The 23,822-nt window shown below is 44.7% G+C and overlaps 1 protein-coding gene across 1 annotated transcript; it reads left to right on the forward strand.

Annotated features, from left to right (window-relative positions):
* The first annotated feature begins 320 nt into the window (after positions 1-320).
* Positions 321-23,077, forward strand: dap (death-associated protein). Its single transcript, XM_018753821.2, has 4 exons — positions 321-531; positions 2,854-2,950; positions 19,420-19,462; positions 22,639-23,077. Exons 1-4 carry the CDS (start codon positions 477-479, stop codon positions 22,756-22,758), a joined length of 315 nt encoding a protein of 104 aa, XP_018609337.1. The 5' UTR covers positions 321-476; the 3' UTR covers positions 22,759-23,077.
* Positions 23,078-23,822: the final 745 nt, after the last annotated feature.

A 23,822-nucleotide genomic window follows, 5' to 3' on the forward strand; every position in this document is an offset into this window, starting at 1 on the left:
GCTGTATATATGACAAGTTTATATCATATGTGCAAAAAATTACAGGCTTAAGTTTATATTAGTTGCACTCATAATCAACAAAACATGCTTACTGTCGTATATTATAGACATTTATTCTTTAAAATCATAAATAATTATTTTTGACAGTATGATCATGTGTTCTTAACCTTTGAGATTCGAGATAGAGACAAAACTCTCAAAGTAACATGAACTCGTTTACAATAAATTAACACGGCATATTTTAACGCCTCCAGAGCGGAAGAGCGACGTACTCCCGTTGCACGGGAGCTCCGCCCACACGTCGGACGCTGCCCGGCGTGCCTGGTGACGTCATCACGCAGGGAGTGTTGCCAAACAGAGGGAAGGGAAAAGCCACGTTGACCAAGTGGACAGAAGTGCTCTGCACAGTCTGCGCAGGCGATAGAGAGACTCTCCGTCATAAATCAGTTAGAGGTGCAAACGTTGCCGCTCGAAGCATGTCTTCGCCACCGAAAGAAAAGCCCGAGACGAAAGGCGGACACCTCCCCGCCGGTACTGTGTGGCAGCCCGAGTCGGTTGTGTGTGCTCAGTGAAATCAGGAAGGCGCCTGGCTTTTCGGAGTGATTTATTTTGTGCTTGTTGCCGGGCTAGCGGGCTAGCTGTGTGTGTGTGTGCCTCACTGAGAGTCTGGCTGCCCACCGATCGCAATCTGTATGGACCGGCTGGATGGACCTGCTACGTGGGGTCTGCCTGCCGTTGCCCATCCAGTCAGTATTCAGACTCGGGGGCTGAACGCGGCCGTGTGCTCTAGCCTAGGCTACTCTTTCTGTGTGTGTGTGTGTGTGTGTGTGTGTGTGTGTGTTAATCTCATGTGTTAATGTGTAGCTAAGCTAGCCAAGTCCAGAGGTCTTCTCTTGTGCTGTTAGCTTCGTCGCTAACTGTACAGTGTACAGTTATACTGTAAAACTCAAACTTAACCACGAGAAACTGCTGAATCGCCATCATGTCGGAGCTTTGCTTCCTTGTCATGTTTAACGCGCGGTCTGTCCTTTTTTCCCCCCCGATAGAAGAAGGTAATAATGACTATGCTGCCAAATTTAATGCACTGCCGCCTAAATCATGTCATGTGGTGAATGACGATCGTAAAATGATAGTAAATTACAGAGTTGTACACAGTCAGTTACATGAGTTCTAATGAAAGCAAGGAACGAGGTAAAAAAAACCTTAGGGAGGTACGTGGACGAACCTCTCTTTGCCACAAGAAGTTCCACAGTAAGTAACAGTAGTAGCAGAACACAACCTGTGTACGTTCAAAACACAGTCACAGAACAAAGACAACAGAGTAATATTTACATTTTATTTACTTAACAGACATTTTTCTCCAGAGTGACTTCCAATGAACTCTATGTAGTGTTATCAGCCCACACACCTTATTCACCGTGGTGACTTACACTGCTAGGTACACTACTTACAATCAATGGGTCACTCATCCATACATCAGTGGAACACACTGTCACTCTCACTATGGGTGAACCTGAACAGCATGTCTTTGGACTGTGGGAGGAAACCAGAGCACCCAAAGACTCACACTGCTAGATACACTACTCACAATGGGTCACTCATCCATACATCAGTGCAACACACACACACACACTCTCTCTCTGTGTGTCACTCAGTAATAGGGGACAGCGCTGCTGCCTTTGGACCCAAAGGTTGTAGGTTCAATCCTTACCTCTAGCTGTGGTACCCTTAAGCAAGGTACTTACCCTGAATTACTCCAGTAAAATTACCCAGCTGTATAAGTGGGTAAATAATTGTAGGTAGGTTAACACTGTAACTTTGGAGAAAAGCATCACTGAAATGAAATAAGTGTGAGTGCAATACAGTTGTAACACAACCATGAGAATATAACAATGCTACTGTAGTATGACCAACAGTGTTAGTATTACACAGCCTTAATATTAAAATAATTCTGCCATAACACAAACTCAACCATAGGCCCATAAGGCAAATATTGACTACAGTAGAGCTTGTACAGCCATGTCACAAACATTTAGATTTATATTCGGCAAACACAGCACAGCCGTCATACAACTGTCACGGAACTGTAATAAAAATGTAATGCACATACAGCGCAATTTTTTAAAACTGTGATACAACCTTAAAATGACCATATAAAAACCAGAAAATATCTATACAGCTTTTGTTGCAGTGATGAGTCTGCTGTGCCATGCATATCTATGGCCGCTGTTATTTAATCAATTATTTAATCAGTATTAACATTATTAATTAATTAGACTGGATGATATTAACTGTGTTAACATGAATTAGTATGGATAATACTGGGAATGTTAATATGAATTAGTATGGCTAATACTGGCTGCGTTAATATAAATTAGTCTAAGATAAGATATTTATTGATCCCGGGTTGAAATTCAGTTGCGTACAGCGGCTGATACAGAGATGTGCAGACACAACATAGACAAATAGAAGAAAGACTCGCAGCAGGGTGCACAAACAATGCAAATATTTTTGCAGTATAAGTTAAGTTTAAATTAAGTATGATATGGATAATATTGGGTGTTTTGATATGAATTAGTATGGATAATATTGGATTGTTAATATGGTTTAGTGTGGGTTATATTGGGTGTGCTAAATGACTCTGTTTTACACTCTGGTGACCATGTGTTGAAATGTGTGTCGCAGTGTACAGAGCAGTGCGTAGTAACAGCGCTTGAGCTGAGTCACTGAGAAACAGCCTCCGCGCTTACGCTTTAACGTGACTTTTCCAGAAACAAAATGTACTTGTTTGTAACCCTTGAACAAACCCTAACTGTGAGCAGAATGATGAGCGCATCGTGTTTCCTGTGATAGTGAAGGCGGGCGGCATGAGGATAGTCCAGAAGCACCAGACTGCTGGGGAGCCAGTGCAGGACAAAGACAAGGACAGCAAAGAGTATGAGACCAGCAGGTAAGGGATGCGCAGAGTCCCCAAGGACCACACCCCGCTGACACACACTGGGCATCCTCCCACGTTCACTTCCCCGTGTCCGTTTAGCCTGCACAGGATCGTACAGACCGTTAAAAGATGTTTTTTTTTTCCATTAACTTTTATTTAGCTGATATCTCTGTTTGTTACATGCTTCACTTTACAATGGTTTGTCCATTTATACCCGGCAAGGTATCCTGACTGTGCGATTTCAGGGTAAATACCTTGACTGAGAGTATTACAGCCAGAGCAGGAGTTGAAGGAGGGGACACCTCTCACCAGGCTGGCTACCCGCTGCCCTACATATTGTAGCTTTATTGAAATGTATGTGTTTTCACCCCACATGTGAAACAGCGAAGGGGAGGAAGATGAAAACTTAAAGTTTCCATTGACAAACAGACACATTACAATTTTTCAGCAGCATCGAGAGCCACGATGCTGGTTATGGATGGAAGAGTTCCAACCCTTTGAAGATATCGACGCTCTTCTCTTGGTTGGTTGGTCGGTTACAACAGCTTTGTCTTCACTTAAATATTTTTCGAGTTTCTGGTTGGAGCAGAACGAAAGCGAAAGCGTCCTCGTAGATTCCAGCAAAGTCTATCCAAGCGGAGCAGGACTGCGGGATTTCCTCGGTGCTCTTCCCCGGTGCTTACAACTCGTGTCTGGTGATGTGGTGCACGTGCTTATTTTTTATTTTCAGTCATTTTAAACTAGTTTTATATTATATATCAATTCATAAAATGGTAAAATACACACACACACACATTTTCAGAACCGCTTGTCCCATACGGGGTCACGGAGCCTACCCGGTAACACAGGGCGAAAGGCCAGAGGGGGAGGGGACACACCCAGGACGGGACGCCAGTCCGTCGCAAGGCACCCCAAGCAGGACTCGAACCCCAGACCCACGGGAGAGCAGGACTGCGGTCCAACCCACTGCGCCACCGCACCCCGCTGGTAAAATATTAAGTCATTTTTTAAATTTTTTTTATTTTTATCACTCTTTCTTAGATTTTCACAGAATGTGACTATCAGATATATCGAAGGATGTCTCACCGTAACCTTTTTATTGCTTGTGACTTGGAGAGTAGAAGTGACTTTGGAGTTACAGACTGATTTTTGGTCTCGAGGAACTGTTTTGTACTGCGTATGAGTGAATGAACGGATGAATGAATGAAACTTCATTAATCCCAGAGGGAAATTCACTTTGGTTGTGGCACCATACAGCTCACAACATCTCTACTCATACAACATGTGTGCGCATAAACACACATCTAAAGTAAGTAAACGCACGTAAAATAACCTCACGTACCGTGTGTGTTGTTTGTTTATGATTAAAGGTAACTGGAAAGAGAGTGTCCTGTGACCGGGGTATTTTCAGCCCAGTAGAACTGGGATGTTGGCGTGTGCACGTTAGAATTTTGTGTGCACCAGTCACTTAAACTCTGTAATAAGAAGTCAGTCAGTCAGTGAGCCCTGCAGCTTCCTGTTATTTCTGTTCTGCAGAAATGCCTCAATCGTGTAATTTGTCTGACTGATTCTTCCAGCAGACATATGTTCTGATGTCAGAAAGCATGTTAGGCGACAGGTGACACATAAATCGCACTTGCCATACAAAAATAACCCCAAGATTTTTCAGTTTTCTCACTGTAGATGGGTTGATGTGTCATTCCTCCGACCGCAGAGCACCGTTGCATGTTTTCGAAGCCCAGCACACCTGCGTTATTTCTGGATTATTCCATAGATTTTCTTTATTTTTTGTAACATTTACATGTGTCATTTAGCTGGCACTCGTCTCCAAAGATACGCGCAGTCATTTACCCGTTTATGCAGCTTGGTCGTTTTTTACTGGAGCAATTCAGGATAACTACGTTGCTCAAGGCTACTACAGCAGGAGGTAGGACCGAAACCTGTAACCTTCAAGTCCAAAGGCTGTGGCTCTCGTGCAGGAGGTAGCGTAGCAGTTTTTTCTAGTCATTTGTTTGCTTAGCTGGTTTTTTTTTAATATATATACATATATAAAAAGCGGAACCATGAACCACAGGTGAGCAGTTCCCACCAAACCCTGAACCAGGACCTCTTGGAGGGATGAACTCGTGAGTTTTGGAGTGCCCCCGTGTGCCAAGTCACCGCACCAACCGCACGCCCTGTGCGCTACTCGGTCAGGCCTCTGGCTGCTCCCCGCTTCACGGATGTTTTAGCGGCTGTCGCAAACCTTGTAGTTGAGAAGGGAAACTAGCAGAGTCACTTTTCTCTGGACATCATTTTGAAAGAACCCGATTGTTCCACTGTGTTAGATTTGCAGCCTTGAAGGTTTCTCTTACGCGTACGGGAAGTGACTGGGTGGGATGTGCCACAGAGTTCAGTCAGGAAGTAACGGTATAATATTTGGCAGCGCCGCTGTTATTCCGCGCCCTTTAAAATGCCATTCGCTGTGGGCAGGAGCACTCGGCTATATAATGCTGTTATTTCGTAAAGTGGCTGCGCAGCCCGACTGTGCGACGACAACACGGGATGGATAAATCAGTCACCGCGCACCGTAGCTGACAGTGAGCTATGATAGCTCCTCTAAGAGCCTGCAGTCGCAGTGGAGCTGATCTGGACCACATGCACGCTAGATAATTGGAGAAAAATAGAAAAGGTTAAAAGAAAAAGATGAAAAATGCAGTCTTCGTCCATTTTAGTTCTTTGTTTATTTTCCCGTGAGGTTTTTAAGTGAAATCGTTTGCATGCCTCCTGTGCGATGGCTGTTTTCTTTTTTTTTTTTCCTTTTCCATTTTGTGGCAATAAAGTGGCACAGTGGCTCAGTGGGAAGCGCTGGTGTCTTGCAGCACCTAGGCTGTGGTTTTGAATCTGGGGTTTGAACCTCACTCAGCCTCTGTATATAGTTTGCATGTTCTGAGCATGTTCACCTTGGGTTTCCTCCCACAGCCCAAAGACTTGTGTGAAAAACGGCAGTGATAAACCACTTCCGTACCGCCCTTCACCTTGGAAACCGCAAGAGTGGTCGCTGTGCGTCAACCTTGTTCGATGGCTTTTTACCGTAACGCTACATCAAAGTGTACCAGTGGAAGGTGCATGCAGCCTGGTCAGTGCTTGGACTGGATGAACTGGACCGAAGAGAGAAATCACATCAACCCACCAGTATCCCGCGTCTCTGGGAAAACTTGGTGGTCCGTTTCCAGTTCTAACTCATTGACCAAATGTCTTGTGAACCAAAAACTAGCGTCCAGTAAGTGTGCTTACACTTTTTTTTAAAAAAAAACCTGTACCTTATCTAATACATAAGCTGTCTTCCCAGAATAATAGTAAATGCCCTTGAAATGACCTCATATCCGCCAAGAATCCATGACGGTGTAGCTGCTCTCAGGGGGAAGACACGGTTTCCACAGGAGGTTTCCATTTGTAGCCCCTCCGGGACCCGGTGCTAGTCCAAGTCTGCGGGAGAGACGCGTTCAACCTCGAGCCCTTATCTTTGAATGGACAGAATGGCTCTCCGAGGCTGATAAAAGCCCCGATATCATTACCTAAGCAGCTCTTAGATCATGGTTTAGCTGCCTTTATTATTTATTTAATTCCTCCGAGTAGCAAGAAAAGATTGTCCGGATTTCACACCAGACAGTTTGAAATGCAAATCAGGTCCCGTCTGTTGTTTGTTGGAATTTTTTTCCGTAGGTGAAGGAAGTTGGGGTCCCTGAGTGAGGCATTGTTTTGTATTTTGAGAAACGCAGCAACAGGCTTCTCTCTTCTTTTGGGCAGCGAAAATGAGGCACGAAGATAAGGAGGATTCTTTTTAATATGTTAATTTGAGGTCAGGCTGAGATTTTACGGTGCCGCCGTGTTCGCGGGTATTTCCTCATTTTGAAACGCGTGCTCTTGACAGGCTCCAAGTCTGCATGTCCTTCCTCTGTCTCTGTGCAGCAGACCTCCGACTCCCCAGCGTAACCCCAAGGATGACTCATTTCTCATAATCGAGCTCGAGCCCGCAGAAGACTCCGGGGGGGAGCGTTGCCCACGGCTCAGGTGGCACTGAGATGAGCACCTCGGATTAACGCCTGGCACAGTCAGTTTGCTCGTGACGCAGGACTCTTCGCTACTCACGATGCTCGCCACGCGCTTTGACAGATGAGTCACAGGTTGGGTTTGAAAGAATTGTCTGCAGGGAGTCTAGCAGCACAGGTGTTGCAACCCTGTTGTTGTTCCATCTCACTTTCACCATTGGGGTGAACAGCAGGTGTGAGACACCTATTGTCTATGTCTTCCGAATTGTTTTACAGCCATTATTAAGTCCCTACCATGTGGGTACAAACATTTCAACATGGAGCAGATGAATAAAATAATTAACTTATTTGCTTCTTCAGCTCTGTAAAAAAAAAATTGCAATGAAATATACCTAGTTGTTCAGTTATGTGTGCATTTTTAACCATACTGGATCCTTGCATTACTGAAGGTTGACTTACAGACAGATTTTTAGAGGTGCATTTTAAATTTTGTTTATTTCTTGTTGCTTTTTCTTAACTTACGTGATTTTGAAAAATTTTAATTGTAGGGAGCAAATGCTGCATGTTATTCCTCAGCCAGCCAATGCATGGCAGTGAAAGACACCCATGCACACCTTTATGACACGAATAAGTCCAGAGCTGGCACTGAACAGGAGTTTGTGGAGATTGCATTTCTTATTTTTAGTCATTGTTGAGTAAGTTAGTTTTGGTCTTAATGCAGATTGAAAAATAGAAACTTTAAAATAAAAATGTCTTATATAGCATTTTTCATTTTTTAGGGCTGTATCCCAGACTATTACTGAATCTCACCCATAAATAAATTGAAGGGTATCTGTATTATTAAGCTTATATTTATGCTTGGCTCCCATTATGGATTTAATGTATTTACCTCTGATCACATCTGTGAGCTAATTGTAGTAATTTACCTATCGTGTGCTAGCATCCATTTGCATAGTTGTCTGTGTTCGCAAAGTACAGCAGCAGTGTGGGGATAAATAGGACACTTGAAAGATATCTTAGTCTGATCGGTTTGTGATCTCCTATGTCACAGACATTATCTTTTGGCAAGGAACTTTGGAAACAGAGTGGAACTGAAGGTAACTTCAGATAACCTGCACTGGCGATGAGCATTGTTTCCTTCTTACCTGTAAGGAGGAGCAGGTCCTGCCAGTGTGTTCACAGCAGCTGGTAGACCGGGGACGGACACACACACACACACACACACACACACACACACACACACACACACACACACACACACACACACACACACACACCCGTGCCATGGCTCACCTGCACTGCAGTGTGTAAAGAAGCTGGAAGCGTTGGGAGGGTTGGTGTTGTGCAGGTTTTGTCTTGCAGGCACTCGGGGTCATTGAGTCCGGTTTGTCGGTCAGAGCTGGACGAGTCTCAGATAGGCTCGATAGACGGGCCTTCACATAGGAGGGGAACGAACAAGTATTTTATGAGTAAATTGATCAGATACAGCCTCTGTGATTTTCAGCTTTTGAAAAGGTGCGGGTATTTAACACGGCTAAGTACCTGCTCACTTTTAGCATAAATGGTCTTTATCGACAAGAGGCTGACGGAATTCTGTCACGAGTCGAGCGTGTCGGATGAAATGCTGGTTTAATCTGCGGCTTTCATGCGCTCCCGTTTTTTTCCTGAATTCGGTCATTCATTTGCAGATGTTCTCACAACTGCTTCTCGAATACAGCACGGGCTTTTGTGTAAGTGAGGTTCTCAGTGGAGCTGGCACTGGGGGAAGCTCTCGCCACAAAAGCCTCACCTCCCCGCGCTTCCCGGTGGGTAGCTGTGAGTCAGCAGTGCACGCGAAGGGCAGATTGCAGGTGTACTCCTCCATTCCTCCCCGGCAGAAAAAATGTGCTCTGCGCTTTGGTCCTGGCAGTGGGTTAATTTTATGTATTATTTTATTCAGCTGATCCCTTTACATTTATTTATTTAGCAGGCACATTTCTTCATTTACAGTGACTTACCCATTTATTGAGCTGGGTGATTTCTTCTCTATCAATAAAGGGTACGTACCTTGATCAAGGATTCTACAGTCAGGCAAAGGGACTTGAACCCGGATCCTTCCGTTGCTCTGTTTACAGATAAAAGGGGGCAGTGCGCTTAAACTTAGAACAACAAACCTAATTTGCATAAAACACGGATGCATTTCGGCTAGGTGCCTCATCGGTGTCCATGCGCGCTTTACTCGTGGTATCACGTAAACAGGGTATAGAACGTGTGACAGGTTTTGATGTCATGGTTTGACAAAAAAATCTGAGTAAATGGGATTGTAGGCGTAAATAATGGGTTAAAAGTACTTGGGTCATAAACACAACGAATGAGAAGAGCGAGTGAGAGAAAGAGCAATTACGGTTGAAGAAGTGGGCGACAGGAAACGGTACAAGGGCATCGCCCCGTTGAGCCCGCTAGGTGATGTTTAAGTATTAAAAGTGGCTGTACCAGGCATCTCTTTGTACTACACATGTGTCGCTGTAAGCAGCCCTTCAAGGTGACAGGCCTAACTGCTGTCCCCAGCATTAGGAAGTTGTCGAAAGTCAAAGGCTCACAAGTAAGCATAACTGAGAGCGTTTTGGGCGCAAAGCCCTCCGTGTTTCTCGTAAAACAGCCGTTATGACGAGGTGCGTCGATCTGACAGTTCCGATGCAGCGTGTGTGAGCGGCGGCAGCCAAGCCGCACGTCTGTCATGTTTTCCCCGTTACATTCTGCGTGTTACGTGAGGCCTGGCCCCTGCAGGGGTTTCCTGTGCTGCAATTTGCCAAACTACGCAGTTTACTCTGTCTGTGTGTGTGTGTTGGGGTAGGATGAGCCTGTCAGTGTGGCTTCCAGAAGACCAGCGGTGACAACGTAGCATGTGCTGTCATCCCTGCGAGGGCCTCTTTGTCGGGGCGACGATCCGATCGGTGCGGAAGAGGATCGTGTGCCGAGTGACCCGGAGCGTTGGTGCCGTGCCCTGGGTGTGTCCTCCTCCGAACCCCCCGCCTCCCGCCTGGCGAAGACTCGCCGGGAGCAGAGCGCAGGTGGCTGCTGGAAAAATTGCACATTTGCTGCAGCAAGTGAGGCGGGATTGTCTGGAGACAGCCTGTCAGACGCGATTTGGCTTTTTCAGGCGGATTCGATTTGAAAACGGAACGGGGGGCCGGGAGGACCGCAGCGTGCTGGAGGGGGCGGGGGCCGTTGGCACCCCCGCTAACAGAGGTAGCAGAGGTGAGGAGTGGCGACGGCGTCCCCAGGGCACGGACCGTCGGCGTGTCCGTCACGGGGATGGGGCCCTGGCAGACCACGGCGGTGGCGGTCATCTCGCTGTCCCCGTCGCGCCTGGACTGATGTTGTTAGGGTCAGGTGACACTTCCGTGACTCCGGTGTCACCTGCAAGCCTTCAGCTGCTGCAGGATGTTGCCATGGCTACAATATACATACAGTGTGCAGTGGGAACATTAAGGAAAAGCCATCCATCCAGTACCTGCTTAGCCTGAGCAGGGTCCTGGTGAACTGGAGCCTATCCCAGAATCACTGGGTGCAACGCTAAGGAGGGAGTGGTACACGCTGGTATTGATTCTAGTCCGTCATAGGGTAGCCACACACACACACACACACACACAAAGGGTTATTTTAAGTTAATAACTACTTTTTGTTAGTATTTATTCATTTTTCTGTTGCTTCTCTGCAAAGTGATAATGTTAAGTTGCTTCCAGTGATTCACCAATTTATACATCTGGGCTATTTTTACTCTGCCAATTCAGGGTAAGTACCTAGATTAAAGGTACTACAGCAGGAGCAAGATTTGATGCCAGCTCCTTCAAGTGCAGGACAGTGACTTTAACCACTGCTCCACCTGCTACCTAGTATAAGGTTTCAGTTTGAAGCCAGGGTGCAATTATTTAATGATGCTGTAGGACTGTTGCTTTTTCTTTCAATTTTAATTTACAGAAATTTTTCAAAGGAACTGCTTAGCTGAATGAATAAATAATTAGCATGCTGTCCGCCGTCTCTTCTAATGTGAGTCGAGACGGGGGGAGAGGGGAAGAGCGCGACGAGATTCTAGAAGAAGACCTCTTTCACATTCAGCACGGCTCGCACCCGGCTTGAGGAGAACGTAATTCTTCCGTTTGCTTTTGAAGTCGTGCGGTTGCATCCGGATTCGGGAAGTGTTTTGATTTGTCTTTGATCATCCAAGGAGTGACAAGACAATATCTTGAACCCTTTAGCGCTCTTTGTACAGTACGGTGCGGCTGTGGTGATTTACATCTGCATCGCACATGTTTCATGCTCCTCAAGGGTTCATCTTTCCCTGGTGAAGAAACAAATGAGTTGTTTCGCCGTACAAGTAATGATGAGCTGCTTATTTTGGTAATGGATTTTGAGCTTTAAAGGTGGTAGTAGTTGTAAATAATTAAATGGTAAAGTGCTTCTTCTTTAGTGTTTCCCGTAAACCTGAGCTGAATTTCAGTTGCACAGGATGTGTCACATGTGCCTGTCATTCCTCATATGCGCCGTCTAGTAATATACTGTATGTTGCTTATGAATTTTTGAACGGTTGTTTTTCGGTAAGAGAGCCATGACAGCCCTGTCGGGTGCTGGGATGGGGGGGTCCCTGGGGCTCTGGGGGGCTGTGGTCACACTGGGCTGTGATGCTGTCAGTGCTGCTGAGACTAACAGTGAGCCCCGCTACAGAGGGGAGGGTGCACATCATCGTCTGGGGGCATGAAGCCCAGGGAGCAGTATCTCTAATTTCCAAAGGCCAGGTAGGGAAGATGGGGGTGTTCTAATGTTCTGTGTGAACTCTTGAGATTTTTTTTTTTTTGTTTGTTTAATCGCGCTGGTTAAGGCCACTCGCTCACGATTGATGACCAATGGTCCTAGGGAGGATTGCAGCATTGCAGAGTCAATCCACAAGCGTAGGGTGCTAGGATACTCAATGGATGAGTACGTTTACGTTCATCGATTTAGCAGACGCTTTTCTCCAAAGCGATGCACGTCTCAGGGAAAATTACAATTAGTGCACTGCATCAACAGAAGGAGAGACTTGGACGCTACATGCGCTCGCAATACGGACAACTTAGAATCACCAGTTCACCTGAAACAACTCTCTTTGGACCGTGGGAGGAAAACCACACAAACATGGGGAGAAGAGACAGACTCTGGATTGACTGAGCTGATTTGAACCCATGTCCAACCCCACGGCTTGGGGGCTGTGAGGCACCACCACTGTGCTGCTTAGTGGCTGAGGCCATTGTTGCATTGCTGGGGTGTCCAGTATTTAATATACTGTACTGTGTTCACACATAAGAAAGTCTTGTTTGTTAAATGTGAGGGTGTGATCATTTCCCAAGATACTAGTGCAGGGGAGTTATTGTTCCATTCAGATTTTCTGCAGATGGTCTAAAGGTGTGTGTTTCACATTAGTTTCAAGTGGCGTAAAGGTGAATTTTGCCTTGGATCTGCATGATCTCCAGATAGGCAGGACTCGCAGTCAGAGCCATGTGTACCAAGGGCAGGACAGAAAGAACATCCTTTTCCTCTAGATCTGATAACCTGTATGTGGCATGGAGGTGTTGCGTGTTCATACAAGCGTGATGGTCGCCGCGGGGAAGGAGACTCGGATGTCGTTGCCGTCGATAATCCAGTCGGCCACGTGGCCCTTGGCGCGCTCCCGACGAGCGTGTCCCGGCTGCACCGCTGCTGCTCGATTCCAATTTGGCTCTGATTAGACCACTCCACAGCTGTGGAGATGTTTTTTCTTTTTTTTTTTGTAGGTTCCCCGAGCATCACTTCTGAATCTTCCGACCCGACTGCACATGAAAGCTTCACAGTGCTGTTGCCATGGAGACGCCACCCTGCCAACACTAAGATGCTAGTGCTAATTGCCACAAACTAACTGTTCTCCAGAGGTTGGCCCACAGGTTCAGGGCCACGATAAAACCCATTGTTGTGCTCTTGTGCTTCAGCTAGAGCTCCCTTGTGCCTTCCCAAGAAGCCAAGAGCAAACTAGCCCTGTCTTGACCCAGCAGCCTTGTAATCATCTGACCAGCTCGCGCTTTTCGTAGCCCAAACAGACGACGCGCTCTACAGCAATAGCCATCTTTAAACACTGCATGAGGGACACCAGTTTAGGCTTCAGCTTTGCTAACGGATACGTGTCGACTCTCCGTTGTCAGTTAATCTCTGTTCTTTTGCTAACAATCTGTATAAGTGCAGAAATGGGTCCATACAGATGACGTGCAAAGGTTTGAACTTTCAGGGAGGTAATGTTGCCGTTGTACGGTCTCAATCGCGCTTTATTTGCGCTGTGAAATATTTCTTTGTGTCTCTGCGAAGCCCCCAGCAGCCCAAGTCCTCGGAGAACACGAGCGACTCGGCCCGGTTCTGCGTGTGGCACAGTGTGGTGCACCGCTGCTGCCCCCTTGTGGCCGTGCCACCGGCTACCCTGGCGACGCCCGCCTTCGCTCCTTGGGCAGCGGGACCTGGCGTTTGGATCGCGTCCCAGTGGCGAGGGCTGTGGCGCAGGAGTCGCCCTAAACGCACGAACCGGCTCTTTCAACTTCACTCTCAACGTGGTCGTTCTCTCAGAGGTGGTACTGTATTTATAGTGCAGTCTCAGTCAAACAGTGTTAATCAAAACAACATTAATGTTTGCTGTTTCACTGTGTAAAGGTGAATCGTTTCATCCCTTGTATGCAGACAGATATACGGATTTGGTCTCAATGTTGAACTATGCAGTGACTTTGATCACGGCGTAGCGGGGACCCTTTCAGTTAATAAATACCCAAACAGATTTAGAGCATGTGGTACATCAAATAATCCTGTAAAGATGTAGAATCTTATATCAGGATTTCAGACTGGAATCCCGCATCCAGTTTTTATGATGTTTGATGTTAATCTCAGTTTCTTCAGTAAGTGCCTACATGCTTACATGGCAATAAGGGTAAAAATATGATGTGCTTTACTTACTTTAGGTTATTGTGTCTGATATGCAAATCAAATAACCTTTAATAGGGTTAATTTTTTATTATGGCTGTGAGCAGCTCTACCGGTGTTTATGGAGGTTGGGGGTGGGACTGTTTTATTAAAATTAAATGAGTAATTAAATCAGGCTACTGATTTGAAGGATGCTCGTGTTTTGTTTTGTAGTTGCGCTGTGGAAGCAGCGAATTGTAGCAATCAGTGCCTGACGTAGCGGCATTTACCGCACTCCTAACTCCGCTTTGTCCTCCGCGCTCGCTTTCTCTCATTCTCAGATTTGCCTGGCGTTATGAAAAGTGACGAATTTCAATGCTCCCCCCACCCATCTGCACCTTTCAGGATTTGCGGCCCTCGTTTCTGGCGCTAATACAAGTTTTTGCTTCTCATTAAACAGTAATGACGCCGAGAGAGACGGTTTCTGTCGGCAGAGTTGCTCGCTTCTTAATCCCACCAGCAGGGCTTCATAGAGCTCTCTTTGGGCCTGTTTTGTTCCTCAGTAAGAGAACGCTGTAGCATTGCCGTGAGACGTGCTGATACTCTGAAATCCATCTCAGTAAAATACGCAAAAGCCGGTGTTGTTTTATCAAGTCCAGTTGTCATGCAGTTTGTGTATAGCTTAGGTTAAACATCTGATCATTAATGTTGTAGTAAAATGATGTTCTTTTTATTGGGTTTAATCACTATAATTAAGAATAACTTACAAACTCATGAAAAGGGGCACTATATTATTGTAGAAAATGTCTGGTTTATGGTTTTTTTATGTTAACGTCTGCATGAAATACTGTGTCTTATGGGATAATCGAGGTGTCCTCAGCTGTATGCTGTGTTACTAACAGATCCAGCATTCCAGCAAGCGCAACGACATGCTACACGATGAAACTGGACTTTTTCAATTAGCACACTTACATCAGATGGGTTCTAATTGGGTTTGCATCACCCGCTGTGTTGGCACACTAGTGCGTTTCAGCCGAGAATGCAAAGCATTTTGGCAAGACTGGCTCGCTGTCCAACTGTGCTTGGTTAACGTGAGTAATCTCTCACAGTCCAACTCCTTCCACACCATTTTTTACAAGCATCACTTATGTAGACTTAACTAGCGGCAGTCGCCTTGTGCTGTACCGATATATTCTCCTTATTAGGCATCACATTACCAAAACATGTCATCTTCATCATAATTAAGGCTATTGAATATGAGAGGGTTTGTTTTTTTGCAGATGGGAAAAACTGCTATACGCTCAATTTTTTTAATCCCTTATCTATGTTTATCTCCTAGCCCCGCTGTGTTGCCATTCCTTGTCATATTTTTCTTTATTTGATTCACTCTTGTGTTTATCAAAATAAATATTGTCTATGACACCTCATTTCAAAAGCTGATGAAGCTGGAAAATCTGCAGTGCCACTGGAGCAGATATAAAATGTTCCACTGCCCACTGGGGATTGACAGTTTATTTAGAACGAGTTTGACAGGGAAAATAAACACTTAATAGTTTATGCTTCAGTGCACTAAATTTTGTAGGATTTTGCCTGAATGATCAGCACTGAGTGTGTGTTGTCCTTAGAGATCCAGTCATGCTTCTACCTGCTTACAGTCAAATTTTAATTCATGTAAGACCTCTCCATGCAATTGTCACAGAATCCTTTCAGGAATATAAAACAAAATAGTTATTACAATAGTACAAACCAAAATGAAATTTTAGATATTAAAAGTAATTAATTGACTAAATAAATTAATGGAATGGGTACTCTAGCTTTCTTTAAATGCAGTTTCGGTGTGAGCTTTATTTTATTTACTTTCCCAGTCAATAATTTTAATTACTGCTCTTAATGTTTTATACAGTTTGGCATTTTGGCATGATGTGTAGCCAGCAAAAATTGGAAGAGGACCATGTTGGCAACTGCTTGCTGAAAAATCAATTGGTCGATGAACTAAGCCCTGGGGAACTCCACCATTCACTTATGATCAAATCAGCTTTAAATTTTCAAAATGATTCCTTCTAAGCAAACATTAACCTGATATTTTAGGCGAAGACTACAATTCATGGACATGTGTTGTAACTTATGAAGGAGAACTGAGGTCTCTGAGAAATAAGTTCTTTGATTTGTGAACCTGGAAATTATTTTGTGAAACATTGTCAAAAAGTCACATTGGGGGAGAGTGTGAGCTAAATGAATAAATTTGCATTATTCTAATTTATTTGATTAATGTTTTCGGGAACGGTGTTGTGGTGTGTTATTTTAACTCTGTCATAAAAATGTTGTTTTTGGTAAGAGTTTATAAGAGCATATGAGTAATGTATAATGCTCATAATAACCTTCAGTGAAAGGCTAATTTAAGTTACATTAGATGTGCAAAACTGATAACAGGCTTCAAGAGATGATTTGTGAATTTCTGTGTAAGCAAAATTCATGTTCTATTTGAGTTGCTACATCATAAACAAGATTTTTTTAAAGTTGAATCCTTTAAAAGTGTATCGTTTACTTTTTTTAGTAATTCAAAGGACTAGTCAAAAGTACATAACCTGAGGGCTTGCAGCACTTGAACTTTGAGATGTGGGTTTTGAAGAAGAAAGTCTGTCAAGGGTGGATTTCAAGGCCATGAGATATCAACAGTGAGTGAGAATGTGTATGTATGTGAGAATGATTATATTTTAGAAGAAACCAGTGAAACTTAGCACGGATGTAAATGCATTTTCAGGGCAATCGTTAGGCTACCATTGGTTACAGCTGCCGCAGTCTCAAGAAGCTGCCCTTTGTACAGTATTAGAAGTCATGGGTGACGGAAAAAATCCAGTTATTCAAAGAAAACCTTGGGTTTAGAGGCTGCCACTTTGTGATCCAGGGTTAATGAGATCTTGATGTACACTTTCTCTTACTATGAGAAGAAAGTACTGGAAGGTTTTGGAAGTTGATGTTGATTGACTCATCTGACAATGCCTTGGATGAGCTTGTTCTCTCATTTCCCATCTTTGATTGAAGAATTAAATGCTGCCATCTTTCTTCAACTTTTCTCACAATTGATTGTTGCGCAAGAGTGTCATGTGTCAAGTCCAGGTGTTCAGTGATAGATTTCCCTCCAAAAAAACCTATATTTGTGTTCAGTTCCAAAATAAAGTAAAAAAAAAAAAAAAAAAAAAATTGTGCAAATACACGTTTATCCCTGGCTAAGCATCTGAGATAGCACAACAGGATTGTGACAGCGCTGCAGAGAATTGGCAGAGATATATGACCAAGGTGTGTTGGGCTGCAGGGGTTGTGTAGTGCAGTGATTTTTCAGGTCAGGATGGGAAATAGGTGGTTTTCACTTCTTAACTTTTCTTGTTGAAATGCTGCTTTTCACAGTATTTTATTTAATTAGTTATCTAACAATATACATTTTTGTTTGAAGTTTACACATTTGTAAATTTTTAGTAATTTGATCACAAATTACATATTTAGCAATTAAACAGTGTTTCAGTGTTGGGTTACAGTTTTTTCCCCTTCTTCTCTAAAGTGATCCTTCTCAGTCCCAGACATTTGAATTATACTTACTAAAAAGAGTGCTTCTAGTATGTGAATTGTTCTTTCTGGGGTTTCTGCCCTTATGTTTCATAGGAAAAGACACATGTTTAATGAGCCAATTCCTGCATTGCTGAGTGTAGACTTTCTGTGAGTTTCGGGGCGGTACTTGTGTGTGATTTCACAGTGCTTTTTATAGCAGTATTTTGCGTCAAGAATGGCAGCCCTTAACCATGATTTATAGCCAGTGCTGTCGCAAAGAGCCTTCTATTCTACCATCCTGGAAGAGGTTTGCTTGCGTGTTGTCATCAGACCATCGTGACACGTTTTCCTCGGGTTTTCCGAGGGAAGACGAGAATAATGTTCGATGAGAAATTACTGCCAAGTCTGACCAAAAGAATCCATTAAGCTTTTCCTCCTTTCTTGCAGTCTCATACAGGAAGACAGCGTGGAGCGGTTAATGGAAATGATGTAGCTGTAATAAGATTAGGAGCAGATGTTTCACATTTTGCACATGAATGGCAGTTTACACAATGGTCAGTGAACGGTTTAGCAGGACCAGCGATGTCCTGGTCAGCTCAGTTAGTTATTTACAGAGGGAGAGTAATGTTTGCCTCAGGCTCTGGCCCAATGGTACTTTGCAGTGCGGTGGCATTAATTCTGTCACCCTCTGAATTAATCTGTTGGTTTCCTGGAAAAATGTGCTTCGCTCAACAGCCCTCAGATTTCCTTTCTCAGACTTCGGTCCACTGCGTCCGAACCACATCAGAGGTAGGAGGTGCTTTAAGGGCACTAGTGTGAGAACTTGCACTGGGTTTGTGTCCAGTGGCATGTGATAAGATCTCTACTTTTCAGCAGATACACTACAATATAATATGTACATTTGAGTCCAAGGTATTTCACCACTTTAGTAAGTGAGTCCACGTTAAACCGCATGTGATGACTGACAGGCGTCGGACCCTTGACCTTTGTCATAAGTGATCCCGCATTGCATGGAGTCCACCGTGTGTATTGTTTGTGTCTCCCCCCCCCCATGTCCTCACTTATTTTACCATGTTTTAACTTCCATCTGGTTGCAATTTGCGGTGGTGTGAACCTGGGCAGATGCCTCTCTGCACTGCACTGACACGGGTGTAACTCTTACTGTTGCTCAGCGAACGCCTTTTATTGCCATTGCTGGACATTTCATGCTTTGGTGGTTTTTATTTCATTTGAAAGTTCCCTTTTTTATTTTTATTGTCCCTCAGTCATTTGTGGGGTTTTTTTTTCTCCATTCTGGGACCAGATCAAACTGCCTTGTGTGGATTCCTTTCCTATACGAGGTGTGTGTTGATTCCAGGGCAAAATGCTGTCAAGAAACGGAAGGAAACCATATGGCAGAGGGCCAGTCATGGGGCAGATGTCCTGTTTGATCAGACAGAGTGTCTAGCCTCCAGAAATTGTAGTAAATTCCATTGTTACATCACAGATATGTATTTGCAATGTAATCTTTGCAATAAGAGACCAGTAGTAGATTTTCAGTTGCAGAATAATGCACAGAAAAGCCTGAATAACTTCCAAAACGAATCAAATTTTTAAATCGCCATTGTATGGCTGAAATCCATTTAGTCCACATTTAATTGGATCATTGAAACATTTGAGATTTTTTTGATGTGCGGACCAACATCTCTCTCGTGCGTCTCCTTCGGGTTCGGCATTGCGTTCCAAGTAACGAGATGTGTGGCGGTAGGATTTTCTCACAAGCTGCTGATTAAGTGGATGCCGTTACCAATACTGGAGAACGGTTAAGGTAAATGGGCCTCGACACAGTCATGAGGGCTAATTTAAGACAGCCGTATTAAAGCTCGCCTGCCAAGGTGTGCGAGATCATCCGGCTCCTCAGCTGAAACAGTGGTTTCCATAGGCCTCCTTCCTGAAACCTGCTGAGCATCACATCTGAACTGTCCCTCTTCTCTTTTCCAGTCCCCCGAAGGTGCCCGTAATCGTCTCAGGAGTGGTGACGAGGGTAAGATGCTTCTTTTTCTCTGCTGTGTCTGTTATTTTCTGTTCTTGTGGACATTGTAGTTAAGGCCATGGGTCTATAAACCTGAAGTTTACTGGTTTAAGTCCCAGGAAAGAGCCCTGCAGTGTCCCTATGTAAAGTACTTTACCTCCATGGCTTTGTTAAAGATGTTGATAATCTTATAATATTTTAATAATGATGGGTGAAAATCCATTTACATTTATTTAGCTGATGTTTTTCTCCAAAGCGACTTAAAATGTTGATCTGTCTACAATTACTCACTCATTTGTACAGGTGGGTAATTTTACTGGAGCAGTTTAGGGTAAGTACCTTGCTCAAGGGTACTACAGCTGGAGGTTGGATTTGAACCTGCAACCTTTAGGTCCAAAGGCAGCAGCCTCAACCACTATCCTATGAGCTGTGCGGTACTGTACACCCACTATAATGCAAGTGTTGGGGTCCAGGATTTCTGACAGCGTTATAAGCAAGTTTTTGTTTTACTGCATTTTAGTGACAGCTGACAGGGTCAAAGTTTACACTGCATTATGAGTGATCCCACATCATACTGGGTTCACAGTGTAATTATTAAAACTACTCAAAGAGATCAGTGAACACTAGATGGTTCCTATAGTGATGTGATATTTATAAAATATGGTTTCAGATGCTTATTATGAATTCTCAAGTTTGTTCCAAAAACTACTTTTAAACTTTTGATGGGTGTGGGAGACCAGCCAGTGACTCTATTGAGTCCAGCATGGATGAAGATGTTCTTTGGCAGACTGCACAGTGCTGCCGGTACTGCCTGGTGGTGCTTGGCCTGCTGGGAGGAAGTGCGGGCTTTGAAAAGAGCCGCCAGCTGCAGCAAGCAGACAGGGCCCCACAGCTAGCCGACCAGGTTCGAGACCATCAGTCAGTCCTGCCGGTGAACACGGGAGGTGTGTGGGAAAGGTGGGAGGAAGCACGCACGTTTCGGGTGGGGTGTGTTACACCGAGCCTGGTCACCGTTCATTGCACTGGAGAGCGGCGGAGGAGAGATACATGAACGAGCTACACCTCATCGCTCATTCCAGGAGTGCAGTGAACACACAGTGGGACAGTGAGCACAGTCAGGGCAGGTGTGTGTGTGTGTGTGTGTGTGTGTGTGTGTGTGTGTGTGTGTGTGTGTGTGTGTGTGTATACTGGGTGCTGATGTGAGCTCTCTGAGCTCTCAAAGTGCTTTTATGTGGTTGAGCATCACCTGGAAGAATGTCAGGGCCCCAGATACTGAAGAATAGTACATTTGCACACCTGTGTGGGTCAGAGGATGTTTTATTTCAAATCACAGCAGGCAGTAAAATACACAAATGTGAAACAAGGGTAAGGCTGGGAAGCGTTCACCTCGATGCCCCACCTTCTATGGAGCAAAGGCCTTGAGTAGAAGACATGGAACATGGAGATAAGTCACTGTTCTTTGCTTTGTTGGACCACTAACCTCGATTTAGTGCAGTGTTCATTGGTGTAATATTGAAATGCCATATAATTTCATAATCAATGGTTTGCTATAGTATTAATAATCCAGTCATACCAGGGACAAATCTCTATGTAATTTTAATACTGTGTACGACTACAGCATACGGGATCGGTTTTCCTGAGCTCCGTCGCACCCTTTTCTACACATTGAAATTCCTTGTCTTCAGGTGTGTCATGTATTTAGGGTTAGTGTGTGATGCTACACTTCTCTTCTGCTACTTCTGTTGTTTTTCCACCCTGCTGTTGTGGGAGAGAGTCCTTCCCGCTGAAGCCATGTGATCCCCCCCATGTGTCACTCACTTCCCCCGGTCGAGGCAGCTGCTCCCATTTCTAGCCGCAACTGACCTTAATCTCCTCTTAGTCAGATTGACCGCAGGGATCTGCCGGTTTAAACGTGCTCTGTGCTGACGTGGACCACACACAGTTTACCCACCCAACTGGCGAGCGCTGGTCCTTCAAGCAGTGCCAGCTTTCACCTCCGAGTGAAGGCAAACTGCATTTTCTTTTCCCTCCTATGTCTAAATATAGGGATCAGTGTAGTGCTGGATGGCCCTTCACTTAATTCCCTGTATGTCCCACTCCTGCACTGTCAACACGGAGGGCCTGTTTCCCATAAGGTCTCTCTGAACGCACTCAGAACACACCTCCAAACTCAGCATATAGCTGAATGTGTGTTTTTCAGGGGAAAAATCCAGTTAAACAGTTATTTTTAGGATGAACCCGAGTCTAATCTGGATTAGTACCTTCCTATAAACAGCAGGTCTTTTTTAAAAAAAAAAAAAAAAAAACTGTGATACGATGGATGGTCTAATTGAAGATTAAGGCCTGCGTTTTGCCCTCTTTCTGAGAAATCCAGGCTCTTCCCAACGCGTGTGTTGAGGTCGAGTCCCTCTCGGGAGGCCCTCTTCGCAAGGTTGTGTTGATTCATCTTATGTTACAGGGGGTTTTGTGTGGTCAGTTATGGTTTGCCTCAGCCAGGCTAACTGCGGGGCTGTTGGGTACCCTTGGAGGACCCCCCCTCGAGAGGGCTGTGCATCCGAACTGACGGCTTTGGAGTGTGACCTTCCTGAGATGGAGCTGGGAGGTGTGGAGACCTCACTGTCCACATTCACCTCTCCGACAGGTACTTAGCAGAAAAACAGCTGGAGGATGATGTGTAAAGGTTTCAGCAGAATTTACAGATGTGACATGTCCTCAGTTCACCTCCCTCACCATTGATTTGTTTTGTTCTGGTGTATTTGAAGTACCTCTGGGGACATGAGAAACAGAACATCCATGTAATTTTTCCATTTTCGATTCTTTTTTTTTTTTTTTAAAAAAGATGCTGTAAATTAATTAGTGCAAATAACTGTAGGGTGATTGAGACTGAAGTCACACACACCTATGATGAAATGGCTACACTCTCCACATTCCACTCTTCTTGCTGTTTTGATGGCACTCTCAGGTGTGACAGATTAAGGGTGCGAGCACATGGCCTGTAGGGTTTTAAAAGCTAACCGTCAACCGTCAGTCAGAATGAAGGATGAAATAAATTACATTGTTTTGGAATTTGGGCTCTTGTTGCTGAAATGATCATAGATCATCTGATGGTTGTTCTTCATCATTAGCAATGAGAAGGTTCATATGAACCTCAGTGGCTCTGAACATGTCCTTTGTGTCTCTGGTTCCAGGGCGACAAGGACTTCACTCCAGCCGCCGCCCAGGTGGCCCACCAGAAGCCCCAACCCTCGGTGGAGAAGCTGCCTCCTCCCCACCACATCAACCAGCACATCCACCAGCCCCGCAAGTGAGCGACCGGCGGTGGTGCCGTTGCCACCAAGAGAGGACCAGGACCACACCAGTCGCCCGTCGGCACTCAGGTTACCAAGGCAACCGTCCAGCATTCCATTCTATCTGTCCGATCTACATCTTGTCCAGTACCAGGAGCTACGAGTTCTCATGAGAGAAACTGACCAGCTTTCCTTTCCTCTCGAACTCCTGTGAGCACTATATCACAATTCAAAATTTGGGTTTGAACAAAGAAAATTTGCCATAAATGGAAGAAACATTGGGTTTACCCAAGATTTCCCCCCCCCATTTTTCATTAATTGTGCAAATTGTATGTTTTTGACAGCTGAGATATTTTATTCAAATGAAGAAAGTGTGGTTGTCCTTTATTTCTGGTGTTGGAATAAAATTTAAAATAAATGTCTGCACATTTTGTTTTTGACTTGAAGTCATTGAAATGGGACAAGCGGGTAATTTCCCTGACCCTTTTCCCCAAAGTAACTTGCAACGTTTAGCTGCCTAATGCTGGTTTATACAGCTGTGTGATTTTTACTGGAACAAGGCAGGGTTAGTACCTACAGCAGGAGGTGGGATTTAAACCTGAGTCCTTTGAGTACAAAATGATACTCTAACCACTATGTTACCTGCCCTCCTTCTTGTGAGAATACAGGGCACTTAGATTGCAGTCAGGTGTAAAGCTGGCCAGTGACTCTGGCCACTCCCTGTACTGGGTGGGGTGTGAATTCATGGCATGAGGTCTGGTCTCCACATATTGTGCCAGCTGTGTTTCCTGCTGCAATCTGCTAGTTCTCTGTCCATGTGAGACATGCTGTTCAGGTGTGCCTGTCCAGATGTTCAGACCTGGGGCTTCGCATGGTATTGGCACTTCTGAGAGCCACGTTGAAGATGCCCCCCTGCGGCTCATGGACCATGAAGGTCGGAACGAGCAGAGACAATCACTTTACCGGTATTTCTAATTATGAGACATTAATTGGATTGGTTATTACCTGACAGGGTCCCTCAGCTACACTCTTGTTCATTTCACCATTTGAATTGCTGACCAACTGGCAAAGGACACACTGTGGAC

The sequence above is a fragment of the Scleropages formosus genome, chromosome 9 (assembly GCF_900964775.1).
Source record: "Scleropages formosus chromosome 9, fSclFor1.1, whole genome shotgun sequence".
NCBI classification, from domain to species: domain Eukaryota; kingdom Metazoa; phylum Chordata; class Actinopteri; order Osteoglossiformes; family Osteoglossidae; genus Scleropages; species Scleropages formosus.

What these genes read in the sequence shown, in the direction of transcription:
- dap (XM_018753821.2), top strand. Translation starts at nt 477, where the DNA reads ATGTCTTCGCCACCGAAAGAAAAGCCCGAGACGAAAGGCGGACACCTC. An exon ending in AGGCGGACACCTCCCCGCCG is followed by an intron (nt 532 to 2,853) that starts GTACTGTGTGGC and finishes TTCCTGTGATAG; the next exon opens with TGAAGGCGGGCGGCATGAGG. An exon ending in AAAGAGTATGAGACCAGCAG is followed by an intron (nt 2,951 to 19,419) that starts GTAAGGGATGCG and finishes TCTCTTTTCCAG; the next exon opens with TCCCCCGAAGGTGCCCGTAA.